Source organism: Erythrolamprus reginae, chromosome 3 (genome assembly GCF_031021105.1).
Source record: "Erythrolamprus reginae isolate rEryReg1 chromosome 3, rEryReg1.hap1, whole genome shotgun sequence".
NCBI lineage: Eukaryota > Metazoa > Chordata > Lepidosauria > Squamata > Dipsadidae > Erythrolamprus > Erythrolamprus reginae.
The window spans coordinates 61,317,554-61,331,010 of NC_091952.1; the positions used below are offsets into that span (position 1 = coordinate 61,317,554).

The 13,457-nt window shown below is 37.9% G+C and overlaps 1 protein-coding gene across 2 annotated transcripts in view; it reads right to left on the minus strand.

Annotated features, from left to right (window-relative positions):
- The window catches only part of PLXNA2 (plexin A2), a 545,151-nt gene that overhangs the window by 65,744 nt on the left and 465,950 nt on the right, over positions 1-13,457 (minus strand). For both annotated transcript variants that reach the window (XM_070745594.1, XM_070745595.1), the window contains 3 exons: positions 10,666-10,759; positions 5,181-5,420; positions 1,266-1,409 (listed from right to left, as the gene is read on the minus strand). In XM_070745594.1, coding sequence (XP_070601695.1) covers positions 1,266-1,409; positions 5,181-5,420; positions 10,666-10,759 — 478 coding nt within the window. The remainder of the gene's footprint in view (positions 1-1,265; positions 1,410-5,180; positions 5,421-10,665; positions 10,760-13,457) is intronic.

Here is a 13,457-nt window from a genome sequence, read left to right on the forward strand (position 1 = left end):
ATAAACTTTCCAGTAGAAAGCCAAAACAAATGATTTCCACATTAAGGAAGCAATATAAATCTGTCCAAGAGACTATCACAGCTTTAGCTCAGCTTGTGATAGACTTTATATTTTAAACCCATATTTTCTTATTTGATATAAATACCTACCATTCCTAAATATGAAGAGAATTGTATGCAAGCCATCATTAAAATTAACCAATATGAAGGTGAGACCATTTGCATCTGTTGATACCTTTCATGGTGAAACACCCGCTTCCCCTACCCAAAAAAGGTCTGCAACAATACTACTAAACAACTTTTAACTTTCCCCTTGTGTGATTTGGTGCTTATGGCCTTAGCCTAGAACTGGGAAGACTCCATTTCTAGATTATTGGAATGAATGAATGAATGAATGAATGAATGAATGAATGAATGAAGTGTTTTTAAGTAAGTTAGGTTAGGCCCATCATATCTCATATTGCTATATGTCATCGTAAGTTATTGGGGAAGAGATGGAATATACATCTCACAAATAAAGATATATCTCATTTGTTCTGCAAAATATCTCCGGTTAATTTTCTTTTACTGATCTGGCAGCAAGCTGATCTTCCCTTCAACTACAGCTTCCATCAGCATGAACTGAGATAAGGTATGCTGGAGACTTTTGCACCCACTGAGATGCTCTGCTGCCTACCAAAGCTCTTGCCACAATAAAAGTAGTTAGGCTCAAAGGTGTGACAGCTCTTTTTGTCTTTCAATAGCTGCAGGGTTTTGTGTTTGCCAATGAGCAGTTCAGAGCTACAGCTGCTGTAACTATTGTTGTTTTATATAACCTCATGTAAAATTCATACTGTGCCAGTGTGTGCTTGGATAATAGGTGTATGTATGCCCAAGTGACAAACACGTGATGGTGAAAATGTTTTAAAATTTTAACATAAGTCCCTAGGGAGTTGGGCAGAATAAAAATCGAATAAACAACAAACAAACAAACAAATTTCTTTATGATATTGTATATTTACATATGTAAATTAATGGTAGTTAATTAGCCCTTTGGTCAGAACCATGCATTTATTTCAGCCATTTCTATACTGGTTCTGAATTTAAAAACATTTGTGAACTGTAAATAAAGACATTACATTTTGAGGAAATGGAGATTCTTATCTTCTTTTCAATCAAAGATGCCCCCCCCCCTCAACTCCTTGAATGACAACTAGTTTGAGAATGGAAGTTAACTCTGACATTTGAAAAGTAGAAAAGACAAAAATCTCAATCCCTGAAACTTACCATAACTTTGTGTTGCCCAGTAAGATTTGGAGATTCACATAGTAATTGGGTCTCAGAGATGGTGACTGTGCATGGAGTTTCTCCAATCAGAACAGTATAATTCAGCTTTGCTCCACCCGATGCAGGTGGACACAGATTTTTACCCTAGAGGAAAGCAAAAAGACAATGTTTTTTGAAACTCTAGCTAAAGTCTCAGCTTTTCTATGATTCAACATACATACAACAGTATCAAACATTAGTACCTATATTACATATCATACACATCCTAAACATCGATGTATACTTATTTTTTTAAAAAGCTGCACCTGTGATGCATATCTGAATAAGAAATTGTATAACTGAGAGAAAGGAAACTTCCTAATATATTTGAATCTATATTATTATTATTATTATTATTATTATTATTATTATTATTATTATTATTATGTCAATGCAACACAGCAAACGAGATCACTATGCTGGATTTCGTATTTCATCACCAGTCAGGCGCTTCCCAAGCACCTAGGACTGCGTGATGTAGCGGTGAATTATGTTTGCCGATCCCAGTAAAGCGGCCTTTTGCAATTGACAGATGGAGATTTTGTCAATTCCGATGGTTTTCAAATGTCCGCTGAGATCCTTTGGCACTGCGCCCAGCGTGCCAAGTACCACTGGGACCACTTTCACTGGCTTATGCCAGAGTCGTTGCAGCTCGATTTTTAGATCTTCGTATTTCACTGATTTCTCTAGCTGCTTCTCCTCAATTCTGCTGTCTCCTGGGATTGCGATGTCGATGATCCATACTTTCCTTTTCTCCACAATCAGGATGTCTGGTGTGTTATGCTTCAGAATTTGGTCAGTCGGAAGTCAGAAGTCCCACAGTAGTTTTGCTTGCTCATTTTTGACCACTTTTTTGGGCTTATGATCCCACCAGTTCTTTGCCACTGGTAAATGGTAGCTCCGGCACACGTTCCAGTGGATCATCTGTGTCACAGCATCATGTCTATGCTTGTAGTCAGTCTGTGCGATCTTTTTGCAGCAGCTGAGTATGTGATTATTATTATTATTATTATTATTATTATTATTATTATTATTATTATTTATTAGATTTGTATGCCGCCCCTCTCCGAGGACTCAGAGCGGCTCACAACAAAATACAGTATCACAAATTCAATATGTTAAAAAAAGCACATAAAAAACCCATTATTAAAACCATACAACTCAGTCATACCATACACAAATCTACCATTTACATATTTAGTGTATGTGTATGTGTTAAACCTTTGGGATTCAGCATTACATTTATCACAATCAGAGTAGGAACCACTATGAACAATGTCTGCTATCCCTTTACTACTGCCCTTTTCTATTCCATTTACAGATCAAAACCAATATGCTATTTAATTGAGGAAAGCATAACTGACAGCTAAGAGGCAATTGAGAAATCGGGGCAGTTCATGGAAACAGCAGTAAGTGCAAGAAGTAATCTTGAGAAGGTGAAAAATAAGATGGAAAAAATTAGTCTTTCTTTGCCTGTGATTAAAATGAGTGCTACTCTGGTACATGACTAGCATAGAATGATAAAATACATCTGCTTTTCCAGCCAGGCATACAATATCAAAATGCACCTGTATTTCACTAGCAATCCAAATTCAGATATGGAAAAGGAACCATCCGAACACGTTTGTCCATCACACAGTCACTCATGCCCTCATCACCTTGAGGCTCGACTACTGTAACGCTCTCTACATGGGGCTACCTTTGAAAAGTGTTCGGAAACTTCAGATCGTGCAGAATGCAGCTGCGAGAGCAATTATGGGCTTCTCTAAGTATGCCCATATTACTCCAACACTCCGCAGTCTGCATTGGTTGCCGATCAGTTTCCGGTCACAATTCAAAGTGTTGGTTATGACCTATAAAGCCCTTCATGGCACCGGACCAGAATATCTTCGGGACCGCCTTCTGCCGCACGAATCCCAGTGACCGGTTAGGTCCCACAGAGTCGGCCTTCTTCGGGTCCCGTCGACTAAACAATGTTGTCTGGCGGGACCCAGGGGAAGAGCCTTCTCTGTGGTGGCTCCGACCCTCTGGAACCAGCTCCCCCCTGAGATTAGGATTGCCCCCACCCTCCTTGCCTTTCGTAAACTTCTTAAAACCCATCTCTGCCGTCAGGCATGGGGGAACTAAAACATCTCCCCCTTGCCCATGTTGTTTTGCTGTTTGATTGATTGTGTGCTTGTTCTTTATATATATTGGGATTGTTTTATGAATTTCTTAACTTAAAATTGTAATTGGATTGCTGGGCATTGGATTTGTCACTATGTACTGTTTTTTGCTATTGTTGTGAGCCGCCCCGAGTCTGCGGAGAGGGGCGGCATATAAATCCAATAAATCTAATCTAATCTAATCTAATCTAATCTAATCTAATCTAATCACACAGCTTCTCCCATTCCATTGGTATTGTGTTACATTAGGAAAGGAGAAACAATTGCTTGACATGAAAGAAAAGGCTTCACTAAAGTTTCAGTACTACAGAAGGCTATCACACATGATGTACAAAAATAAGACTTTTCACATCAGCACTAAAAATGTGAAAGTGGAGATGATATGTTAAATACTGGTAGTGAGACATTGTTAATATAATATTGAACTTTAAACCTGATGTAGGTTTGGTTCTCAAAATACAGTATTGCAAAATGCCGGCAAATAAAAGGGCAGAGTGGATACATTTATCTTCACAAGAAAGGAATGAAGTGTTTGATAGATATGTCACATATCAATAAGAGTGTCTAAAATGTTCTTAACAATTAGAGGCTAGGACCAATTATTAAACTTTTGTTTTGATATATACATAGTTCAAAGTTTAGCCTAGGACTACAAGTTTTGCAAAGGAAAACCTGGACATATGTAGTGGAGATAGATCAATGTATAGATTTCTACAATTGTAAACTCCTATGTGATAGAAACACACAAGTCAAACAAAATGTTTTACGGTGTATTTTGTATTGTTGGAAGAAGAAATGTAGGCCGTAGGGCAGTGATGGTGAACCTATGGCACGGGCGCCACAAGTGGCACACGGAGCCATCTCTGCTGGCATGCGAGCCATTGCCCTAGCTCAGCTCCATCACGCATATGCACACCAGCCAGCTGATTTTTGGCTCCCACAGAGGCTCTGGGAGGGCATTTTCGGCTTTTAGAGGGCCTCCCGGGGGGATAGAGAAGGTGTTTTTGCCCTCCCCAGGCTCCAGGGAAGCCTCTGGAGCCTGAAAAATGGGCCTCCCAGGCCCACCAGAAGTTTGAAAACAGGTGGTTTCTGGTTTCCAGAGGACCTCCATGGGGGCAGGGAGGCAATTTTCGCCTTCCCCAAGCATTGAATTATGGGTTTGGGCACTCACGCAGGCGCAATAGTGTGTGCGCATACGCTTTTGGCACCTGAGGGAAAAAAGGTTCGCCATCACTACCATAGGGGAAGGGTACAGTCTGCCGCATATACATCAAATACCTTGAGTTATATACTTATGCTTAATATTAGGCTGCAAATACATAAGACATTTGGATTACTATAACAATTGTGGGGGGGATTTTTTGTTTGTTTTGTCATTGTGAATTTCTGCAAATGCTTATGAAGGAAATAAAGGAGTGACAGCAAAGAGAGTATTTCAAGTTTATTTTTCAAGTTTTCCTAAAGAAATTCAATGCCTCTCCCAAATACTTCTGTGTAAAATAAAAATCCCATAATTTTCCAAAATGAAATTTGCAGATTTGTAATATTTGCAGAGTTTATGATTTTAAATATTCAGATATATCTTTTAAACAATGTAGAAAAATTACAGATTAATATAAGAAACAAGACTACATGTAGGACAATACTTTTTTCAAAGTAAATCTAAATTTCTGTACGTAAATAAGTCTCTTGGATTGTGTTGTCACTTTACCTTTAGGATAATCGGTGATCCTGGCTTTTGGTCCAAGATGCCAGTAGTACTCAAAAGTTCAAAGGTAGGATTTGGATAATAAATAAATTTGGTGTCATTATAAATCAGTAAAGATTGAACATTGTTAAAGATGAATCCAATTTCATCAGGTCTTTCAACAGCATCCAGACCTGGTCGATATTGTGATGTAAGGGAAGGAGCCAGGCAAGTGAGGGTGGTAGTATTCACAACTTTGCAAACCTGTAAGAACACAATTAAGGCAGGGTTATACCTTGAATAAAATATTTTCAATTATTGTCACATTATGATTCCACCTTAATTAGTTTTACATGATTGAAGTATCAAATATTTTTCCAAATCATGTGATAACTTTTTCTATCATTAATCAGTAAGAACATTCGGTGAGAATGACTCTAGAAGTGAAACATAAGCTTTTTATCTCCTTTTATTTACTACCACATTTTAAATATACTCTTTCCATATAAAAAGTAATCAGTAGACATCCATGATACTGGAAAGCTGGATAGAGCTTTAGTACAAAGCAAAAAAAATCAGTGGAATCTGAAATAGAAAGATATACTGTAGTTCTTTTTTATTAAAAATGGATTATAGGTTTCATCAGAAAGATAGCTGGATATGATACCAGATTCTGGAGTTGGAAGACAAATCTTTATTGAAATAGCAAATGGTTTCCTTAATGAGGTAGACCACAATCTGATAGTAACTTATTTGTGGTCACCTGTAAATTTTATGACTGGTGAGAATACATCAGATCTGTTCTGCTATCTACACCTTCCTCTTATGTTTGTTTACATACAGTGTACAACTATTTTGGATCAATATTGTATATTAGAAGATGTGGCAACTTGTGAAATGTGCAATGAACCTGCCACAATTGAGTCCTTATACTTTAAAATTACCACAGTAGCATTGAAAATAAAAAGAAACACCACACAGGAAAAGAAATCAATGCTTCACATTTGTGTTTACAGGTCAGTGAAGATCATGTTAGCAAACCTTCACAAGATATCATACTTCCTAGCACGATATTCCCAGGCATCAAGGGACTAGAAAAGAGGTTTTGAATAATCCAAACTGATTATATGGATTTTTCATACGCATTAAGAATGGGATCTAAGACTAAGACCAATTTAGTTATAAACATACACATGCACTATATAAAGGAAATAATACAATTCAAGTTAAAAGAGATCCTCCCTCCCTCCCTTCCTTCCTTTGTTTCTTTTTTTTTTCTTCATCACTTCATCATTTCTTAATATTCAATTTTACAGCTACCAAGATTTTTGGATGAGCAGGCAGAAAACCAGCCAGGGAAATGATTGAAGCATGGAAAATAGGACCCTCGTCATTCAATAGGAGTGCTGAATTATCAGCAAACTATCAAGGACTTAGAATGCGAGGGATGGGCAGCACAAGCAAATGACAGCTAATGATATAAAAGCCAGTCATCAACACACCCAATCAACATCTGCAAAGCCACTTACAACAGGCATTGTGAATACCACACATAGAACAGCTCACACTCTACTAAAGAGAAGAATTGTGAAGATGGGCTGCAGCAGGAGTCTGAAAGGTCGGAAGAGAAAACCTCTAGTACCAGTGATTGACCCATATTGGATCCTGCAACTTCTAAATTACTTTGAAATTAATGAGATCAGAGTGCAAATAACTATGTAGTCAAAAATTTAACTGTTTCTGGTACTGTATAATATTTACAGAAGTAGGAAAATGCTTCAACAATAAATGTTCAAAAATAATCAAAAGCTTCATTGTTGTTTAGATTTGTGTGAATCCACTCAAAACACAGACACAGACAGACACACACACACATACAACATAATCATTATGGGTTATTATAGGTCCTGGGTTGTGTGTGTCTCCATATGCTTTTATCAAGCTGACATTTTATTTTCTCATGTTCAGAAACATAAAACCTCCTAAACCATCACAATTGTAAGAAGTTTTTTGCTCTGCTTGAATTATAGCCAAGTCGTTGCATGGGAACTATGAGAAATAATCTTAAAACTTAAAACCGAATGGCAGTGCTTCTTCTGTCAAGTTACATATTAAATGACATCTCCACAGTTGAAACCAAAACTGAAATCAATATAAAGTCCAAATATTAAATAAACCATAAGGCTTTAAAAATATAAAACCTACTAACTAGATTAAAAGTTGTGTTTATGAATGAAGTTAGACTACATGGCTGGAAGTTCACAATTTACACAAATACACATAGACACACAAAATTAAGGCTTACGTTCTATATCCACTGATATATATATATATGTTTTCGTAGATTTTCACGGGTATATGTATGTAGATTGTTCTGAGTTCGGGTTTTGCCCCGTGTAATATTTTGAGTGTCTATGCGACGTTTCGGTGAAATCACATTCACCATCATCAGACTGAAGTTATAAGCTTCATGCTGCTGTAAATATTTACAGCAGCACGAAGCTTATAACTTCAGCCTGATGATGGTGAATGTGATTTCACCGAAACGTCGCATAGACACTCAAAATATTACACGGGGCAAAACCCGAACTCAGAACAATTTACATACATATATATATACACACACACACACACACACACACATACATACACATACACACACAAAGTTGAAGGGATCAGATCGGGTGGCCTAGAGGTTAATTATCTGCCTTACAAGGCAGAAGCCCCAGGATCAAATCCCAGTAAGAATATGGCTAGCTGATGAAGCCAGAAAAAGGCCGAAATAAGAAATCAATTGTGCCCTTACAATGAAATTAGGTCTATTTCTCACCCTCCTCCTTTTTTCTGCATACAGCTGCATATGTAGATTTCAAAATTTGCCGACAAAGACTGAGTTTGATCTAAATGCTTGCAAATATCTGAACAGCTGTGAAGCTTTTTTGTCAGTTGCAAATGCATTTGTCATGGATCAGACATTCATTGTTTTGGCAATGGAAATACAACATAAATCACCTTGCAGTGTTAATCCTAGTTTGAATTAAAAAAAAATCCTTCAGGATTAAAAACAATAGTCTAAAATGGGAGTTTTAAAAAGATTTTATATAGAGGTAAATGTCAGGGAAGGGCACAGGTACATAAAAACTTGAATTTGTGAAAATTGCTGTTGTGCTGCAGATCTGGATGGAAACAAATAGAACAGAAGCTATGTCACAGGATGGGGATGTAGAGAGATACATCTACAAGCTGGTTTGGGTCAGAGCCAATTTTACAATTAAAAAGTATCTTCCATCACTTGCTTCTCTGAGGCTTTGATAGTTCACCCGGCTTGTTCTCTTCAAATAAAGCAGGTGTTCAAAAGAGTAGAGTCAGTAAAATATCACTACCATTGTTGTTTTTTTCAACCTTGTTTACTTAGAGCATCTCTGCCTTCTGCTGCTGGCTTTTTGTGAACCTCAGATGATGTATGATGGGGCCTCACAATGACATAAGTACCATATGCTGTCATTGTTCTCTGTTAAATGCAGTTTCTCTATATAATATGATAAGGCTCCATGGAATAAAATAAAAAAACAAACTCTTAAGGTTATCTATGGTAAGGACTCCAAAACGGAATATAAGCAATGCAACATAAAATATAGCTGCTCATGCATTTTTAAGTACACTGGTGATTTAGGATGTAGGGATTATGAAAAGGCACAGAAAGTGTGAACTCTCCCAGAGATCTCTCCCCTAATTTTTTATATTTTCTTCTAGAAGCTATATTCTGCTAATCGGTTCGCAATGTTTATCTTTATTTTTATCCTGCCTTTATTTATTTTATAAACAACTGAACAGGATGAACATATCTAATGCTCCTTCCTCCACATGTTTGTCCCAAAACAACAATCCTGTGAGGTGGCTTGGGCTGATAGAGAGTAACTGGCATTGAGACCGGTTGGTAGAAACAGTGAAAAAAACAAATGGCAGGATGGTTGGTATGGTATGAGAAAGCAAGATCCATTGTTTTCATATGTATCTGGAAAACTTAGCAGTAACTTCATAGGAAAAAAAAGAATTTCCAATTCACATAGCAATAGCACTTAGACTTATAGAAACATAGAAACATAGAAGACTGACGGCAGAAAAAGACCTCATGGTCCATCTAGTCTGCCCTTATACTATTTTCTGTGTTTTATCTTAGGATGGATATATGTTTATCCCAGGCATGTTTAAATTCAGTTACTGTGGATTTATCTACCACGTCTGCTGGAAGTTTGTTCCAAGGATCTACTACTCTTTCAGTAAAATAATATTTTCTCATGTTGCTTTTGATCTTTCCCCCAACTAACTTCAGATTGTGTCCCCTTGTTCTTGTGTTCACTTTCCTATTAAAAACACTTCCCTCCTGGACCTTATTTAACCCTTTAATATACAGGTATTTAAATGTTTCGATCATGTCCCCCCTTTCCCTTCTGTCCTGCAGACTATACAGATTGAGTTCATTAAGTCTTTCCTGATACGTTTTATGCTTAAGACCTTCCACCATTCTTGTAGCCCGTCTTTGGACCCGTTCAATTTTGTCAATATCTTTTTGTAGGTGAGGTCTCCAGAACTGAACACAGTATTCCAAATGTGGTCTCACCAGCATTCTATATAGCGGGATCATAATCTCCTTCTTCCTGCTTGTTATACCTCTAGCTATGCAGCCAAGCATCCTACTTGCTTTCCCTACCGCCTGACTGCACTGTTCACCCATTTTGAGACTGTCAGAAATCACTACCCCTAAATCCTTTTCTTCTGAAGTATTTGCTAACACAGAACTTGTGTTCACTTTCCTATTAAAAACACTTCCCTCCTGAACCTTATTTAACCCTTTAACATATTTAAATGTTTCGATCATGTCCCCCCTTTTCCTTCTGTCCTCCAGACTATACAGATTGAGGTCATTAAGTCTTTCCTAATACGTTTTATGCTTAAGACCTTCCACCATTCTTGTAGCCCGTCTTTGGACCCGTTCAATTTTGTCAATATCTTTTTGTAGGTGAGGTCTCATATCATTTTATAGTGCTTTACAGCCATCTCTAAGCAGTTTAGAGTCAGCTTATTGCCCCAACAATGTGGGTCCTCATTTTACTGTCTTTGGATGGATGGAAGGCTGGGTCAACTCTGAGCCAGTGAGAATTGAACTGTTAGCTGTTAGCAGAATTAGCTTGCAATGCTGCATTCTAACCACTGCGCCAACATGGCTCCTTCCGCTGTAGCCAAATTTATGATACATGTGATAATAAATTAGAATCAAATTCATATTATTGAAATACTTATTAGAATGAATTTTGATTATGCTGAATACAATTCTTGTGTCTCATTAACATAATAGATCAGTGTTATATTTGAATAACAATCCTTTCTTCTTCAAGAGATTAAAGATAGTTTTGAAGAACAACCAGCATAACCACTTGTATATCAGCCAAGAATCATGCAACCATTGGGTTAAAGAAATGCTCAATCTTTGGTAAAAGCAGATACTTACATTGACAGATTCTTTGCCATTGTATTTCACTCGGATCCTGGGCTCTTGTATAACATCTAGGTTGGACCCTGTAACAGTGACAGGTGTGTGGCCACTGAAGGAAAGCAGAAGTCTTTCAGTTAATGAGGCTAATATGTCAAGAGGAACTGGGGTTGAACTCAGTGTCTATATTTCTGGTAAATAGCTTCCAATACTTATCTCAGTAAGACATTTTCTGCAGGCTGAATAGAGTGACAGAGTGCATTAATGCCCAATTGAGTGCATTAATATTCCACTGCTTGGGCTCTATCTACAGTTGTCTCCCATAGTAATGGTATTTTTGGTTTCGTCTGGCCCCTAGTGGGTGGTTATTTTTCCCATGTAACATTTCTTAGATATGTTAATAATGGATGCTAAGGATATAATAATGAGGCAAACTAATAAAAATATGGAGATCATTTTTCCTTCAATCCTTCTAGCTCAACACACTAGAATAACACTCATTTGAAAGTCACATTTTATTTCTAGCCTTTAACATGCCAGATATGTTGGGAAGTGATGGATAGTGAAATAATTGAATGGGGAAGAACCAAACAAAATCAGCTGATATTAACAAGATTACATACACTAACTATTTGACAGTGATTTATTTCTATTATGTCAATTTTGGGGTAATCTTTCAACATACTTTTCATTTCGCCCTCTTTAATTCCTAAAGAGGTCTAAATTCCTAATTCAGCCCAGTATATGCCTTGCCTGTTGCTTCTAACTAAGGCTATTCTGAGTTTCTCCTATGATTAATTGCATGTGGATTAAAAATCTACCAGCCCTATCTAATCAATCTCCAGACCACTCCTTTCCCAGATATAAACTAGAGAAAACTAGGATGGAAGGCAGCTGTTGTCATTCAAATTGGTTTTTTTTCTGCCTTATGTGCATCTGGAAAATTAAAACTTTATTGAGTACCTAATTAAATAGGAATGAGAAGTTACATGTTAATCTGTCTAATACATTCAAAATTGCAGGTTTAAAGCTTTAATACTTTTATTTCAGTTTAAGATGTTTGTTTCCATTTTTCCCCCCTTCAATATGTTTCGAAGCTTCCTGATCCTGCCTTTTTCCATTGATAGGCAGTTCAGCTCTCTTCCTCTCCCCCCCCCCCCCCATTCCTGATCCTGCATTTTTCCACCAATAGGCAGTTGGGCTGCTTTCCTCCCTTCCCATTCCTGGTCCTTCCTGTTGCCACCAATGAGCAGGTGGATTGCTTCGGGCCCCACATTTCTGATCCTGATTGTGGTAGAAGTTGTCCAAATTTACATGAATACTTGGAAGACCATTGTCTGTTATACCATTGTTTTGGAGGAGTAATACCTCATTAAAAAAAACTTGGTCCAGCTGAACTGGCTGGTAGCACCTTGTAAGGGCCCCTTTGCAGGGTTACAGGAGAAGATGGTCAAAAGTTTTGAAGGTGGAAGAGGGGTCTACATCCCAACAGTAGATAAAGCAGAACAACCATCTTCTAGGAGAAGGGAAACTCTGACTGCCTTGTGGGCATATCCATAATTGGAAAAGGCTTCAGGAGTAAACCTTGAGGCAAAATCTGGAGCTGGAGTCCTGGAAGCAGTTTGTGACTGTGTACAGCCATGTTCTGATTCCTCCTGCGATGTAGCTGGAACCAATTGTATTGGCTTTACCATTCCATTTGATTATTCAGAGATGTGGAGAGAGGGGATCTGCTGCTTGGGTAACAGTCTATCCTCCATACTAACCTAACCAGGTCTCATGCTCTGGAGAGGTTACTCCAGCTTTGCATATGGTATTTTAGGAACTCTTCCCAGAGCATGATACCATAATCTTTCAAGACTGAAGGATGCCAATGATGATGAATATTATATAGCCAGATAAGACATCAAGGAAATGTGAGGCACTCGTAACATTTTTATTAATGGTAACAGTTATGATTCATAACACAACTAACTAGAACTCAGCTATCACTAGCTGGGTTCCCACTCTTGCATTGACCTCAATGCCATGGAGCCCTAGTACCCAGTAACGGTGCAACAGTTGTGCAATGGTTGATTTTATGGGGTAAGAAGATAACATAAAGGTTTAATAGCCCCAGGAATGCCTGAAGCTTAGACTTATAGGTAAGAGCTAGGGCATCCACTATTATTATTATTATTATTATTATTATTATTATTATTATTATTATTATTATTATTATTATTATTAGACTTGTATGCCTCCCCTCTCCGAAGACTCGGAGCAGCTCTAGTTTTGGATGGCGTGGGGTGGATCCCCATTGCATCAACTAAAAACCCAAGAAACACAACACTGGGGGCAGTGAAAATGCACTTACTTTGTTTGAACTTCAATCCCACATCTTGAAACTTGGACAAAACAGATCTAACTTGATCAAGCAATTCAGGCTGAGATGATGCAGTGATTAATGCAATTAATGCAGCCGCCCCAAGTCTACAGAATGCGGTGGCATACATACAAATCTAATAAATAATACATCATCAAAACATGGCACAGTCCCTGTAATTCCATGCTATCTAGCTTTGAAAAATTCCAGGGGCAAGCTGCTGATATGCCTGGGAGAGATCTAATTTTGCAAAAATGCTACCCTCTCCCAGGGAATGAAGAAAGTGGTGGACCACTGGCACAGGATAGGCGTGTGATAGTAAGACCTTGTTCACTGTACATTTATAGCCACCATACAATCTTATGCTTCTGTCGGGCTTGACAGGCATGATGATGGAGGTTTCCCATTGCAACTGATTGACGGGTCCTAGAATTCCCTGTGCAAG